The sequence below is a fragment of the Lucilia cuprina genome, chromosome 2, assembly GCF_022045245.1.
Source record: "Lucilia cuprina isolate Lc7/37 chromosome 2, ASM2204524v1, whole genome shotgun sequence".
NCBI lineage: Eukaryota > Metazoa > Arthropoda > Insecta > Diptera > Calliphoridae > Lucilia > Lucilia cuprina.
The window spans coordinates 48011043-48028881 of NC_060950.1; the positions used below are offsets into that span (position 1 = coordinate 48011043).

Genomic DNA, 17839 nt, shown 5'->3' on the forward strand with positions numbered 1-17839 from the left:
ACTTAATTATTAACGACTTTTTTAAATGCAATTTTTTAGAGATATTAATGTTTTTTTTTTAATTTTTAAAGTGAAAAAGTACAATTTGGCCTCCGATGCCTCTAAGCGACCATATGCTAAAGTCACTCTAAAATCTTTTCAATAACACCAAAATAAAAATGTCGTACAAAATTCAAAATTAAGCGTAGCAGATATGTCGGAAAAAGCTCAAGAAGCCACTGCAAAAAAATAGCATTAAGTGCAATTTTTTTTTAATTCGTATCTAGAGGACTTCCTCTATCCATCGATACCCATAATTTACACCAAAACATTGTAGTTTAATTAATGCCAAGTTTTGTTCAGGCAGACCCCACTGTACAATGCAATGAAACCAACAGACATCCAAAAATGCCACACAAAGTACAGAACGCAATAATGCTTATTTATCATATCATTAAGAAAATTTTCTTTTTTAAATGAAATTTTTAGAGGTTGTCTCGGATTTTTGCTCATATATCCGTCATTTATGGATCGATTATTGTTCTTAAATAGGAAATTTTTTAAAAGTATGTACAACAGAATTATTGATAATTTGTATCCCGAAGATATCTGGGTGCTTTAGAAAGTTGATTAAAAAAACATACAGACAGACGTACAGATATGAAATAAATACAAAAATTCGTATATCTGGGTAACTATTGGAGATAAAAAATTAAAATTTTACATGAAAAACGTTGACACTCATGTGAAAATGAATTAAATACAAAATTTATATTTGGGAAACTAATACATTATTAACATTGTTTATAGGTTACATTAAAATATAAGTTAACGTTTAGAAAAATTGGCGAACTAAACGGATTTACCGATTTTTCTGAAATTTTCACAATGTCTTCCTGTATGTCTGGAAGGAACTATAGTCTATTTTTTACTTCGAAATTTACAATTAAATCAATATATCTGGAAAATATAACAGTATAACAAATTTTTTCGGAAACAATTTATTGTCAAGATGATTACTTAGGACATTTTGTATAATAAATTGGCGGACTAACAATGGGAGGACCGGCACCTTTTATATGAATTAAATACAGAAATTCATTTATATGGGAAATTAGTAGAACTTTATTCTTAAAATTTTGCACAAAGAACTTTAATATTCATCTAAATATTTTGGGGAAAAAACAGCAGGCTTTCGTAATTAACGTTTATAAAAATTGGCAAACTTGCAACAATTTCAATGGCATCTCCCATATATACATTATATATCTAAAAAAATATTTTGAATCTTCAAAATCGTTAAGTGGGTTTTGGTATATGAAGAAAGAGCTCTCAAAGCATGTTGTTTGATTCAATTGTTGCTAATGATAACAATATGCTTGTTAAGTTCCCATTATTAGGCAAATATTGTATTTTGGTTTAAGTGTGCTGTTAAGAATTCTACGACCAACCGGTAGCCAGTAGTGGCATTACAAGAACACTACAAAGGTTTATGAACGAAATTTTACATGTGTAGAGAGAAAGTGTTGTCGAGTTTGTATTCCGAATTTTACCTTATCGGTTCACCAGGGTCGTAGTCAGATGTCCGCAAAGTAGAAGACCTCGGGTATGATAGAATTTTAAAACTATCCTATATGTTAGTTTGTATCCTGAATTTTAAAACTATCCTATATGTTAGTTTGTATCCTGATTTCAAAATCTTAAAAAACGAAGGTTTTTTACCGCATTTATTTAGTGGAATCACTTCTTATATGGCTAGTTTACAACACTTTTCAAATTTCAAGCGGTTCTTTATATGTGTTATGAAAGTTGTAGTTATCATCTAATAAAAAAAAATATCCACTATTATAGCTCTAGGATAAGAATCAATTCTTGAAGTGGTGTGCTCTTTTAAGTAAAAAATTTTACGTAAATCGAACTGAATTACGATTTCACTTGAGAAAAAGCGTGGAAAGGAAACAAATAGTACGTTGAAAATAAATTAATGTTTAACTTCACGCAAAAAAATTGATTTATTTTAAACTAAAAGTATGAATGTATGTATAATCGACCTAATCTTAATTAATACTAACATTTTTCAATATATTTTTCTTTTATAAGCAGGGAAACCACAATACGCAAATTATGTTTTTATGGTGAGTCGTTTATACAAGTTTCAGACCAATTTAAGAATTTTGGCATCGATTTGTTAGACCATATTTTTGCATATTTTACCCACAAGAGAATAATTTAGCATTATTTGACTTTTGTAGCATATTTCCGAGTTTTTATTTTAGTATCATTTTGATGTTTTTCGCTCTATTTGTTCATATTTTAATTTATAATTTAATATATATTCATAATTTAAATTTAATCTTAATTTTTTAATTGAAATATTTTTTTTTAATTTCTTTAATATTTTTCATTTTTGAACTTAAAAACCCAATAAGCACTCAAAAAATTCAAATCAAGTGCTTGATATTTAATTAGAACTCAACTTTAATTCCAGCTTTGTTTTCAAGTCATAGTTAAATATATATTTTTTATATAAAAATCTTTCTTCAAACATTTTCTTGTCAAAAAAAAGAGAAAATATAGAAAATATTTTCGTAAAATTTAAAAGTATAAAATTTTGTTACATATTTTGCCCTCGATTTATTTTAAAATGTATATTTCCCAATAAGTATTTTTGTTGGAATTCATATGTAAATCAAATTTAATTCCAGTCAAACATTCAAATTTCAAGTGTTGAAATACACTATTTAATTTATTAGCGTTCTCCGGTGAAAAGGAAACTTATTAATTTCCAATACAAAAATTTCATCCTACTCCCTTTATTAACAAAAGAAATATCCTTTATTCTATTAATTAATAACAAAATCAAATCGGTACATAAAAATTACCTTTTTATTTTATAAAAATCTATGAAAAATTAAAGTGTTATGTTAAGTTTTATAAAAATGTTTTTCATGTTTTTTCCATACAACTACTTGTATGGTTCTTTTTTAACAATTTTTAAAAATGTTTATACTAATTTTTATAAAATGTGATAAATGTGTTTATGATAAATTAGCCATTCTTTTTAATAGGTTCATATTTTTAGAAAATCGAGAATGGCATACCATATGATACCAGATATGAGCATAATATAAAATATGGTTTATTTTTTAATATATCATTTATATTGATTTTTGTCTTTTATTGATGAAAAAATGATTTTCTGAAAGAAAGCTAGGATCAATTATGGATCGATCCTATTAAAATTTGGTGTTTGCTTTATTTTCTTATAAGAGATATATTTGCCGAATTTCACTTTAATTGTTGTGTTTAAAAGAAAATTAATGACCTTGAAGCCATTTTTAAGAGCTCCAAAGCCCTATTCGAAGAGTACGGTTGTATGAGAGCTAGGGGAATAATGGACCGATTTAATCCATGTAGCTACTGCCAAGCCATAAATATTGATGTATCATATGTAACGATCGGACTTAAAATAACGACGTAATATATAAAAACAAAAAGGGCGCTATTTCCAGGCGTATCAAAAAAGTAATTGTTATATTTTTAGAAATATTATTAATATATCTTTAATTCTAGAGGATGACTGACACAATTTTTTTTGTCCATAGAGACCGACGATTTTTAATAATTCTTTTTCTAAAATACTACGTTTTTGCACAATATTTTTTTTGCCTCATTTGAATAAAGATGACGAACCATCTTTAGTTGACAAAAACAACAACAAACTACATTTTTCATTAAACTTTTTTATATTATAAACATTTTTACTAGGTTTTAGAAAAGATTTACTAAGGAAAATATCCGCCGTTGCTTGATATAACTCCGAAAAATCGAGATGACCTATACGTTACGAGAAAAATATCCGAAACCTTTTCAATAATAAATAGGTGAGATAATTATGGAGGCCACTCCAAAATTTCCGAAGATATCCGAAAATGTATAAAAACCAGTTTTCAGTATGGCATTACAATTTTTACAATTCTTACTAGATGAAAGAAACTTAAGCTCACATGTTTCATAATACGAAATTGCCGCCCTCTACAACCCATATCCTCAGTTTTGCAAACGACACAGGTAGAGCTCTTCCTTTCAAAAATCATAAAAATAATGATATATCGATCTGGACCTTCTAAATTAAACATTTTTTAATCCGAAAAAACAAAATGTTGATATAGCTTTTTATAACCATGTGTTCACGTGCAAACTAAAGAGGATTTCTCTTTATGAGTGGCAATTGGAGTGGCTTTTATTAATTTTTTAATATTTATAAAGCCTTCGCCCTTCTTACAACTCGTTGTAGCTAGGCTTGCTATAACATCCACTTTTTTCTCTAATTTTCTTGAAGGGAAATTTTATGAAATCTCTTTTGTTTTGACTCTATATGTAGTTCCATTTATGCTTTCTTAATATTCAACCTTACGGCAACCTATTTGTTAAGAATTATATTGACTATATTCACCGACACTAGAATATGAATGGATTTTACTCACTGCCAACAGTAAATTGATTTTATTCTGATTGAAAATATGGCTAAAAAACTTAGTATGCTAGAAAAAAAATTATTAAAAATCCGCTTTTAGGTATTGGGCTAATTTTTGTCTCACTAGTGATACTTAAGACATCATGTTATTGTTTAAAATTTTATTTATTTTATTTTTTACTTATTAGTCCATTAGTTTTTGCAAAAAATTAATCTGAATGTATTCAAAACAGTGAACCAATTTAAGTGAGCGGGAGTGTATCTTAAAATTTAACGGACATAATTAAGACATTTATTAATAATAAATAAAAGATTAATAAGGACAAAATTACATATATATTTATACATTTTACAATGCAAAAACTTGTATAAAACATAATTTACAGGATAACTCTGTTAATTTAACATTACAAATAAATCAGCAAAGATCTTGAAAAAACAGATCAACCAAAAAAATTTGTAGTATTCTATATACTTACATACATTCGTTCCTATATGAAAGATTCCGATATTAATCCTGTTTTGAGTTTTGTTTAATCTACATACATACCTTTTATTCCAATTGAATTCATTGATTTTTATAAATTCTAACACCAACATTTGCTGTTCTATTTTATTGCATTGAAGTAAAAATATGAACATTTTTATTATTAATATGTTTAATCTTGAAGTTTGACAATATAATTTTGTTTGAAAATATTATAAGACTTTACTTGAAAATAAAAGTGGAATTAAATTTGAATTGCAATGAAATTTCAAGCACTTGTATTTAGAATTTTTGAGTGCATATTGGCTTAATATGGTGTTCCCATTAATTACTTCAGCAAACAGTAAGCATGTATTTACATTCGCTGGAGTAAGCCAAAATGCAATTATTGGACTTGAATGGGACCATTATAATATAATATATATATATATATATATATATATATATATATATATATATATATATATATATATATATATATATATATATATATATATATATATATATATATATATATATATATATATATAATATATTTATATATTATATAATATATATATATTATATATATATATATAATATTTTTACTTCTCAGGTCGAAAAGTTGTAAAAAATGTCCTTTGAAAAATGTATCCTTTTATATCCGTGAGAATTTCCAATATATTTTTCTAAAAAATTAATATGTTGAAACCATGCATATACTTCAACACATGCTTCAATTTTGTTCTTATAGCTTTATAAGTTAAGTCTAAACAGAAAAAAGCATATTATTAAGTTCAATTAAGCATATTATTAAAACAATTAACATTACATAATTATTAGATAGTACTTTTTGGACTTGAACAAGTCCAATGAGATCTTATATAGTAAATCTGCGTTCTGTGTTTTTTATTTTCTTATCCTTTCTTCCCTTCAAAGTTTCAAGGATGTACAAATTCATAAAAAATTAAATAAATATTTTTAAAAATGTTTGTTAAGATGTATATCAAATAATAAAAGACAATCATTGGAAATGAAACAAAAGAGTTACTTAAATTTTATTCTTTCATATTTTAGTATAATTCTAACAAATTCCCAATTAGTGCCAGTAGGAACAATTATTATAAAAATAAAAATTAATTTTTATAATTAAAAAAATATTTAAGCTATACTAAATACTAAATAAAGATATAAAAGAAAGAAATATAAAAAGATATTATGGGTCAGGGATGGCAAAATTGGTACGATGGTACTTTTTTTAAACTATTTGATGTGCAAAAGTACCGTGATACTCCCGAGTCTTATTGATACTTTCAGGGCTACAATCTCAATATCCGATTATCGTTTAACCGGTAGTAAATCTGTCTGTTAAAATAATTATTTTGTATGGGAAGTTTCAATAAATCGTTTTGAAATAACAAAAGAATTAGAATATGGGGATAAAAAAGTTTCTTTAAAATTTAAGATATTTTTTTGGCACTTTTTCTCGAAATGCATCAAATAAAAGTTGTAAGAAATAGCTACTAAATTACTCTTTAACTTTAGTAGCTGTTTCTCTTCAATATTATCAGACTAAATGTTAAAATAGTTGAAACCCTGAGACTATGTTAGTCGCTTCTATAAGATTAATCAGCGCTGAGTTCGAATATTACTTCATATGTTCTCCATCACATCTGGAATCTGGGATATTATATCCTTAGTTTTGAGAAAACGCAATTTTGTTCCCTTTTCGAGACTTTATATCAGCGCCATGAGTGATTTAAACATAACATTTTACAAAGTACAATTTCGTTGTAATATTTGTATCGTAGCTATAAGATACCATGCATTTCCTGGGAAAACTTTATCAAATTATATCAAAGATGTTAACATTGGAGGACGGACACCACATTAACATATAGCGCTCATTCCAATTTAAAAATGTATAAATATATTTCAGAAATTACAAACTTTTAGCATGTGGAGAATACAGTGAAACTCTGGAGCGTCGAAGTTAGATCCAAGTATCTTGGAAGTGATGTTATTCCGGAAATAACATTCCTGACTAACACTGATCGATTGTATTTTTTAATGAAAACTATGTAATAAACTACTTTGATAACAATTTTGGGAGGTCAAAGGTATTTTTATAAGATACATATATAGAATTTGGAATAACTATAGAGTTCGGAGGAAAATATACTTTCCTAGAAGGTAGTTTTAACATAAAAGGATAAAAAAGCAAGATATCCTTAATCGATTTTTATCCTTTCATATTCTTCAAAGTTTCCACTTTTTTAACTTTTTATCATAGAGATAAAGAAACTCGGTTCCGCAATATAAAATTTCTAATTTTTCTACATAATAATTTAACAAAAAAGGACTTTGAAATTTTCAGAGGGGAAAATTTTATTAATTAATTTATTGAGATATTTAAAAAATATTATAAAAATTAAACAAATGGAGCTATGAAGACCAAAAATTTTATTAATTAATTTATTGAGATATTTAAAAAATATTATAAAAATTAAACAAATGGAGCTATGAAGACCAAATTTTAGACTTTTGAACTCCATTCTAGTGTCTTTATTATGAATATTTTTTGTTGAACAATTTTGTATAAAATTTCAAGGATAATAAAGGATAAACTTTTATAAGGATATTTTTTTACATCTTTTTATTCTTAAAAAAATAAAACAAAATACGAGATAAAAATACTGCAATTGTCCTCTTTAGTTTGATACCCATATTGTTATAATAGGGTGGCTAAAAATATTTTATTAAAATTTTTTGAAAATTAAATGTACCTCAAACGATCAGAAAATGAAAAACTGAATACGCAGTTATACCATATAAATTATGTGCTTTCGTATGTATATGGTTTGGTTCGTGTGTGAAAAATGGTGTTGGACGGTGTAATATGAACAGAAATCACACTGTCAACGTAGATCTCAATCGGTCCAATTGGTCATAGCTCCCATATAAGCCCCACTACCGAAAATCACTTAAAAGCACATATTTCATAGTTTAACGAAAAACGTGGATCGATATTGCCGATTTTCAATACAAAACAAACTTTACCTATAAGAAATATTTATGTGAAATTTTAACCCTCTAGCTCTTTCCATTCAGACTATCGTGTTTTCAACAGACAGACGGACGGACGGACTGGCATGGCTAGATCACATCACATCTAATTGATGTGATAGCATGAATTGAAATGTCTTCTACCACATTACAGAACTCAGATTCTTCTACCTCAGTCAAGTTAACATCATTTAAATTTTCTACAATTTTCATTATATAACGCTCCACAGTGGGGCAGAATGGAAATTTTTTGGAAATAAATCTGGCATTTCTAAACGGCTGATCCGATCGGGATAAAATTTGGCGTGAGCGTAGCCAAGGAGTATTCGAGTTTAAATTTTGAAGATGAACCCCGCAGATGCCCCAGGGACGGAGCTGTGGCGGCTCAAAGTAGGGTACCTACGACATGTAAAATTTTTAAACTCGTGCCATTTTTTTGTTTCTCACCCAAATACAAAGACTTTTATATTTTCTGAAAGCGCTCGACGAGATCTTAAAATAACATGCTTGGACATACTACTTATCTCTTATAATATCCGAGTTATAGGCATTTAAAAATTTAGTGATACAAAATTTACCATACCTTGGTCCGCCTTTTTTTGAATACCGGGTGTAATATACTCAATTTTTTCTTGTTAGTTAGACAACAAAATTTCCAATAATATACAAATATCATTTACAGATCCAAAAATATACGTTTTTTAATTTAAAAATTTAAAAAAATTTTAGATTTTTGCCGTTTTTTTGCCCAAAATGTGTCTTAACTCTTTTATTAATAAAATAAAAGTTTCTTTAAGAACATATAACAATTTTATAATTTTCTAAAAGGTATCTTTACGTAGAACGCTTTGGCGTAAAAAACTTGTCCTATTTTTTGAAAATGTTGCCACTGCGTCCTTCCGAATATGACCTATTTTTTTTATCAAAACTTCAACTTTGGGCGACATGTTCTAAAATCCCAAAGCTGGGATCAGAAAACTGAAAGCAGTTTTGGAAACCTCAATATGTTTTCCATTTACTCCAAAAGTATTTTCCCAGCCCTGAAAGATATGTGGACCCTATGGACAAAAATGTAAAAAATCCCATTTTTGGGATTTTATTTACTATTTTTGGGAATTGCGGGATGCCCTTTGACCTTTTCAATTTTTTTTTTTGCATTTTCTTATTTGAAATGACAAATTTAACAAGCGTTGAAGATTTCATTGAGTTTTATTTATCCCTTAATATCTTTTTTTAGTTAGATATGGAAATTCTCGACCCTTTACAAAAAATTTCAAGCCAATATCTCAATTACATTCAAAAATATGTTCATTTAAACCTGTGTCCTTTAATTTCATCTTTTTCATATTTTAGTATTAAGTATGACAGAACATACATTTGGTGTTGAATAAAATATTTGGACAATTTTTAAAAATTATTTAGTTAATTATTTTATTAAGGACTATAACATTGTATATACAATAAAAAAAAATAATTTTATTATGAGCCACGCACAACAACACCTAAATCACCTCACACAAACCACCTTTCCCGCCCATCGAAATATAAAACACAATTTAATACAATATCATCAGTTAGTATAATAGCTTTTTTTATTTGAACTGTTTATCTTAAACATAATACAATTAATTCTTACAACCTACTTATATAGTTAATTCTTAACACTACTTATTTTCTATAAAATAATCATATCGGTATACATATCCAGAAGGTAATATAAGTCCTTTAAATCTTCCTCGTTTTGAGAATAGAGTTTCATAACAAATCCATCTTTTTCGCATAGTTGAAAGAACAGGATCAGAAGATAGAAGTAAACTATTAAAAATATCTTCGTTCTGTGATTGCCTGGAGCATTTTCTTGAGCTGAAAAGTTGAACATGCTTAAAATCTCGATTCCTCGCTTCCTGGGCTTCTTCTGTTAACTCTCCAAGTGGAAGAATATTCGATTCAATTATTATTTGACTATGACACAATACTTTGTGTACTGTTGGTGTTAGTTCCCTCCATGGATACAGAGATACAAGTAATTTAGAAATTTCAGATGTATATTCCCCAAATCGATTTCCATTAATTTTATGTTTACTATTCAGTGCCATTAAAATAGTGTTAACTGTTCGAAGCAACTCGTTGTCGATTCCAGTTATTTTTGAAGTAATTTCAAAATCACGAAAAAACCTTCTCGCCGTATTACCGTCATTTGTACTACCGCAACTTGGAAGTGGTTTGTCGATGTTTTATCCCATCTGAACTTTAAATTCTTCTTGGATTCTGCTTTTTTCCGCAGCTCTCAGTTCTTTCAATTCTTTATTATTTTTTGTTGATTTAGTAAGATTCTCTGGCACACTTCTATATTTGAGGTCGTATGCTATGTGTAAAAAGTAATCCAAAAATCGTATTCTGGCATGAAGTGGTGAAATTCCGAAAGACAGGACTTCTTCATTAATACTTCTGCTTTTGTTTATATTTGAGAGTTGCGACTTTTTCTCATTACATATTGAGCATCTCCAGAAGGAAGAAGTTTCTGTTATGGCATTGCTGACCTTTCCATCAATCATTGTTAAGCTTAGCTGATATGATACGTTAATAGAGAATTCCTTTATTTTTATGCAAATGGGCTCCAGTGCATTTATTTCATCTTTTAAATATTCCACTAAATCTTTTGTTGTTTTCTTTGACTCCTTTATATATTCAAATCCAATGGGTCTACAAAAATTTTTTGAACCCGGAGTTGTATTGATCCATATATCTTCAAATGAATTTCCAATGCTTGACGATGATGGATTAAGGGAATATGAACGAATTCGTAATGGCACTAATGATGACATAAATACACTTTTGTAGTCTGCTAATGTCCGACTTCCACAAGCTTGTTTGTATTCTGGAAGTGCTGATAAACCGTCACATCCCCACTTACATATTAAGACAACATCACAGTTATAAATTTTCCTTAGTTGGTCTTCTGAAAAGTCTGACACAATTCTTGATTCTGTGTTTTCGAGCAAACATGATATATCAATACAAGCTTCCACATCATTAACAGCAATAGGTGATGGTAGGATAGTTTGTTTTTTTCCTGGATCGCCTTGTATGATAGTAATATATTGTGTCCTTTTTCATGCAGAGCTTTCCTTAATATTTGGTACTTATTTCGACTGAGACCCAGTTCCAACATAAGCGCTATTGCTTCCTCTTCAGTAAAATTTGATTGTGATGTTGGAGTTGGTATACTTTTCACAATTCGCTTAAGTCGTTTTGGTGATGCATTAGGAAGAATAGTTGCAATATGTACGGCATCCATAGGTTGGTTTTCCTTTTTCAGCATTTCGTTAAATGTATCAGCAATTTCCTCATTTGAGATTGAAAAAAGTTTTTGTGTGACCCTTTTTTTTTGACCTTGAACATAAGTCTTCGTATGACTTGCAAGGCGCTCCTGCTGATGTGTTGTAAGTTGAGATTTCCGTAGTAGTTTCCATCCAACTACAAAATTTTAATCGAAATTTCTTTTGATTTCCATCCACAGACTTACTTTTTACATCAAAAAGTTTTAAAAAGTTTTCAATTTTTGATATGCCTGTTTTGTCTACTTTTCTACTATATGTAGTTTTTATATAATTTGAAATGTCTTCAATTCTTTCTGGCCCTTTTGAAGATACACTCCATAAAACGGAACACAACTCTTCGTACTTTAATGTAATCTTCATTGTAGATTTATTAAATATGGTACTTAAAATCTGAGAAGTTTACTTCTTGTCATTCCAAAGTAAAAAATTACGAACTGTCTACCTATTAACATTTAGGACTATATTACTATAACCTGTAATTCAGTCATTGATATTTCTTATTAGTGAATGAATCGAAATTATCATTACCTGTATATTTTTGTCAAAGGGCATCCCGCAATTCCCAAAAATAGGAATGAAAATCCCAAAAATGGGATTTTTTACATTTTTGCCCATAGAGTCCACATTTCTTTCAGGGCTAGGAAAATAATTTTGGAGTAAATAGAAAACATATTGAGGTTTCCAAAACTGCTTTCAGTTTTCTGATCCCAGCTTTGGGATTTTAGAACAAAAAATAGGTCATATTCGGAAGGACGCAGTGGCAACATTTTCAAAAAATAGGACAAGTTTTTTCGCCAAAGCGTTCTACGTAAAGATACCTTTTAGAAAACTATAAAATTGTTATATGTTCTTAAAGAAAATTTTATTTTATTAATAAAAGAGTTAAGACACATTTTGGGCAAAAAACGGCAAAAATATAAAATTTTTTGAATTTTTAAATTAAAAAACGTATATTTTTGGATCTGTAAATGATATTGATCTGGAATTTTTGGTATATTATTGAAAATTTTGTTGTCTAACTAACAAGAAAAATTGAGTCCATTTGGTCCAAAATTACGCCCGGTATTCAAAAAAAGGTGGACCAAGGTATGGTAAATTTTGTATCACTAAATTTTTAAATGCCTATAACTCGGATATTATAAGAGATAAGTAGTATGTCCAAGCATGTTATTTCAAGATCTCGTCGAGCGCTTTCAGAAAATATAAAAATCACTGTATTTGGGTGAAAAAAATGGCACGAGTTTAAAAATTTTACATGTCGTAGGTACCCTACTTTGAGCCGCCACAGCTCCGTCCCTGGGACATCTGCGGGGTTCATCTTCAAAACTTAAACTCGAATACTCCTTGGCTACGCTCACGCCAAATTTTATCCTGATCGGATTAGCCGTTTAGAAACGCCAGATTTATTTCCAAAAAAATTCCATTCTGCCCCACTGTGCGCTCGTTGTCCGATGTTACACAGTAAATTTTATGTTTAGGAATATTAAAATTATTTAAAATTTCTTCCACTTCTTGGGATAAATTCGAAGCAGTATTGTTTCTTTCATTGTTGTATATTCATCCGAGACCATGGACATAATATTTTTAGATGTAATTAGGTTCATATCAAGGCCAGTAAAAATATTGTTCAGTTAAAAATTTAAAGGGTCTTGAGTCCAAACTCTTTTTATTTTGTTCCAAAATTTCAATATGTTTGAGTTTTAAATGCCTCTGTTGATTTGTTAAATAATTTCCTTGCAGAACGGTTCCGCAAATGTTACACGTCGTATTATTTTATTCTGTGTTCACCGTAAAAAATTCCCGTACACTAGTATTTAGTTTTCGGCTCATTTTTATATTATTTTTTATTGATTTTAATTTATTATTGCGTTAAATATTAAAAATTATTTTTACATTTTCAACAGTTTGGGTGATTTTAAATTTTATTTTAAAAAATTATAAAGTGATTTTTAGTTTTGATTTTTATTGAAAACGTTTTCATTAACAGTTATTATTTATATACATAATAAAAATCAAAAATACTTTTTTATATCAAATATAAAAAATATAATAAAACAACATGAAAAAATAATTTTATTTTTTATTACACCAATTACTGTCTCTGGTTCTAGTATCTTTACCAAAATTAGAACAATTTAGTTAGATTTTGGTAATGATCGGGCTTTATTTGACCCTAGCCCCCATACAAAGTCCCATTAAAAAATGATTTAAAATTCAATAAACAAGGGCAAAAAACTACTTTATTATTAAAAATAATCCACATTTTTTACACACTAGTCATTGGTGTTGGGTATCATATAGTAGGGTCTTACTTGTTATTCTTGCAATTTCATTTTCTATAAATAATATATCTAATATCATAATAATAAAAATATATTTATTTGTTGTTTCTTTATATTGTTTCTTTATAATGTAGGATTGCTTGATATGGGCAGAAAAATGTTTTCATTTTGCAATCTCAAACTATTTGCAAGAATCTAAATCATCATACCGCTGTTCTCTATTGGCACAATTAATAAATTATATAACATCTTATATGGAAGCAATTATTTTAAATGAAGGATTTCACATTGGTAAGTAAATTATACTAGTACACTAGAAAAAAGTGAAAATGCTTTTTAAATAAAAATATCTGATTCCTATGTATTTTCAGCCGCTGAGGTCAAAAACTGTTATGAAAATTTCAGGATAGCTGTAGTTTCCGATATATTGTGGTTTTTGTAAAAAAGTCATATAAAAATGTTTTGGTATTTTTTACAGAATTTGTCAGAGCCGGACAAATATTTATAGAGTTGTTTAACAACATTATAACCTACACAATATTATCTACTAGCTGCGTGTACCAGGCGTTGTCCGGGTTTCTTCGAAAATTAAAAAGAATATTTTTCTATCTGTAATGACTATACTTTTTTAAATAGATGTCAAAATTTAGCTTATAACGATAAAATATTTATTATATTTTTTCGCATTTTGTTTAATACGTTAAGTCAGTTTCTGGACCAAAAATCCTTTAAAAATTTACAAATTGATAATGTTTTTGTCTCATCATTGTTTCTCAAATACATCCATTTATTTTTAAAAATATTATTTTTATTCATTAGCTTTTATACATCCACACTTAATTTTTGGTTAGATTTGGACACCACTTATTAAACCCGAAGAAATAAAGGTTTAAAGGTCAAATATCGTTAGACATGCAAAAAACATACCCAAATAATTTTACTTACTAAAATATCCAAATCTTTCTCCAATTAAAAAAATTTCGGAATTTGTTAATGGTAAATAGAAAATGTGTGCTGGAGTTATTCAAAATCATTATTTAATTTGAAAAGCTTGCAATAATTGTGCAGAATTTTTGGTGGATAATTTTCTAAAAGTATAAAAATATATCGAATGATGTATTTATCCAAATTTTATATGAACAATGCTTTGATCAAAAAGTTGATTCCAAAAATACACTGTATGTTTCCAAATTTCTTGAAAATCGGTTCATATTTTTTATATTTAGCCTACATATTTGGTGTTATAGCTGGTACTCTAAAAGTGAACATAAAAATATGCGTAGCATCCAATCAATATAATATAGAGTATTATTTAACTTCTGAGGTTACAGCTATTAATATGCCCAATTTTAAATAAATCGGTAGTGAAAGAGTAAAACACTCCCGCTCAGTTAAATGGGTTTACTGTTCTTTTTACATTCAAATTAATTTTTTGCAAAAAATAATGAATTAATTAGTTATATTAAAAATTTAATTAATACCATGATGTCTTATATATCACTAGATAGACAAACATTATTGCAATACTTAATAACCGATTTTTAATAATTTTTTTCTAAAATACTACGTTTTTGAACAATACTTTTTTGAATAGGTTCGTCATCTTAATTGACAAAAACAACAACAAATAGTATTTTTCATGAAACTTTTTTATTTTTATAAACATTTTTACAAGGTGATAAGGAGTTTTAAAGATTCTTAAGTAATGACAAGGAAATTTCGGTCCAAGCATTTTTAGTTCCTTAAATTTACGCTTCATTTGTGTCATACTGTCTCCCCGACATCCCCCCGGGGGCATGTTTCTATGGTGAAATCTCCATCATGGTGAATTGCAATCCCCGGGTAAAGAGGTGCTACCAATACCTCTAGTCTGCCGGGACTATAATCTGGTGATGTCAAATGTATCCTTGGCTTCGCCTCGGAATGATTTGGCACCATATAATTTGGTGGCCAGTTGCCCGCAGGACTATGTCCTGGCTGGTCAGTTGGTTGAGGTTCCTTCGGGATCCACGTAGTGGTTGTGGTTTAATACCCAAAATCGCGGGGAGAGAATGTTGGTTTGAGGACTGATATATCCTATACCTAATGGGTTGGATAGATCTCTCTTCGAACAGGTCTGTGTACAATGCTGGTATCGATCGGTATCTCTTACCGTTCGTGTAGTGGGACGCCAGTATATGCTTGGGAATTCTCAGGTCAGTATTTAATAGTTGCCTGTCATCCCATAGATCGATCTTTATGATCATGGGAATGAAAGATCGGGAAAGTCTCCATATATTGGAGATTAGTACTGATTTAGTATGCATTTTTAAGCTTCGGGGAAGTTCTTCGGTGCTGTTGCCATCTCAACAGGATATATTGATAATGCTGCGCGACTATTTGTCGGTACAATTATTGGAATTAATTGACTTTGGAAATTCCTACTTCCTTTGTTACATTGATCGGTTCATAAAAGAGGGATCCTGATCCATTTTGTTTGGTATTTCGGACTACCAAATATGTATCTAGGTGATGTTGCCAAATCAACAGAGCCATCTCAGTAGTGTGGTTGCGCGGGCTTAAAGAGGTTACGGAATGCACTGGAATGGGTCATTAGATGATGGAGATTGCATTTTTAATAATGCAATTCTTTCATGATATCATTTAGGGTGGTCACTTCCGCATTGTCGGAATATTGATTTGACCTGATGTTGGGACTCGTCACCCCCTTCTATTGACTTTAGACCAGTGATTGCTTTTTCCTTGTCGGGGTACGCGGATTAATTCCTAATGCGGCCTATCATTCCGCAACGGGGCTGCTATGGCAAGAGATTAGATAGCTCGAGTACTTCGGCAAAGTACTTGTACATGGACCGGCCATCCATGTACAAAAATTGCTACCTGAGTTCTGAGAATTCAGGGGCGCATGGTGGACGTCTCTAGTCTATCCGGTGGATGAAAAAGACCACCGTGAGATAAGGCCGTCAAGGCAGGTGCTCACGTTAATATTTTGAAATTCATTGTCTCCCCGACAAGAATATCCAAAACCTGTTCGATAATAAATAGATTAGAAGATTATGGAGGCCACTCCAAACCTTTTACATTCTGGCTTCGAAACCACCCTTTTACATCCCTGGCGGTATGGATCGGGGCATTATATTTTTGAAATATCCACGGCAATGGTTCAAAGATATCCGAAAATGTGAAAAGTAGCTGTTTCCAGTATGGCGTTACAATTATTACAATTCTTACTAGATGAAAGAATATTAAGCTCACATCTTTCATAATACGAAATTGCCCCCACTATATCCCACATCCTCAACAGCTATGCAAACGACTCAAGTAGAGCTCTTCCTTTCAAAAATCATAAAAATAGGGATTATATCGATCTGGACCTTCTAAATTATTTTTTTTTTTCATTCGAAAAAACAAGATGTTGATATAGCTTTTTATAATCATGTGTTCACGTTCAAACTGAAGAGGATTTCTCTTTACGAGTGGTAATTGGAGTGGCTTTAATTAATTTCTTAATATTTTTATTTGTTTTACGAAAAGTTGGTGTATAAGTGGCATGGCGTCCAATCCAGCTCCTGTGGTCATGTAAATCGGTTCAGTAGTTTTCTGTAAGTCTTGAATGGAAATTTTATATAGCAAATATTACAAAATTTGACCTTTAAAGTTTATGGGTTAGTGGTGTCCAAATTGCATGAAACTCTTGATTTTTATTTAGAAATATGTGGACTAATAAATTTACAAAAGGTTCCATTTAAAATACACAACAATATAATAAAAAGTTTTTCTCCAAATCCGCTGAATTCAAATTGCAGGTACAGGCAAACTATAAGAGGTATTGACCTAATTTTTTTAATGTTTTATTTTTTAATCTGTTGTCCATAAATCCCTATGAGTTCTCCCAAAAATATTGAAATTTGTTTAACAAAGTATCAATAAAACTAAAATTTTAATTTTGAAACGACCGTTAAAAATACCAAAATTTTTCGACCATAGCTAAGAACAGGTTTACGTTATTCTATAAGGACAAGAACTCATATTCAAGTAACTACAGATGTACTTTAAGTAAAACAATTGTTTTATTAGAATATTTTCAAAAGTATGTTTATTTTTTTATCACATTTCGAATTCAAGTGCTCTGAGACACGATAATGGCTTGGGGAATTTTTAATAACTTTTACATTTTTCAACCAATTTTTGTGTTTTTTATCTTTTTGTCTAATTCTGTGTACATTAC

At 29.2% G+C, this 17839-nt stretch overlaps 1 protein-coding gene across 4 annotated transcripts in view; it reads left to right on the forward strand.

The window, feature by feature from the left end:
• The window catches only part of LOC111677206 (calcineurin-binding protein cabin-1-like), a 637283-nt gene that overhangs the window by 192180 nt on the left and 427264 nt on the right, over positions 1-17839 (forward strand). For all 4 annotated transcript variants that reach the window (XM_046947473.1, XM_046947468.1, XM_046947458.1 and 1 more), the window contains exon 10: positions 13746-13902. In XM_046947473.1, the coding sequence (XP_046803429.1) occupies positions 13746-13902 (157 nt within the window). The remainder of the gene's footprint in view (positions 1-13745; positions 13903-17839) is intronic.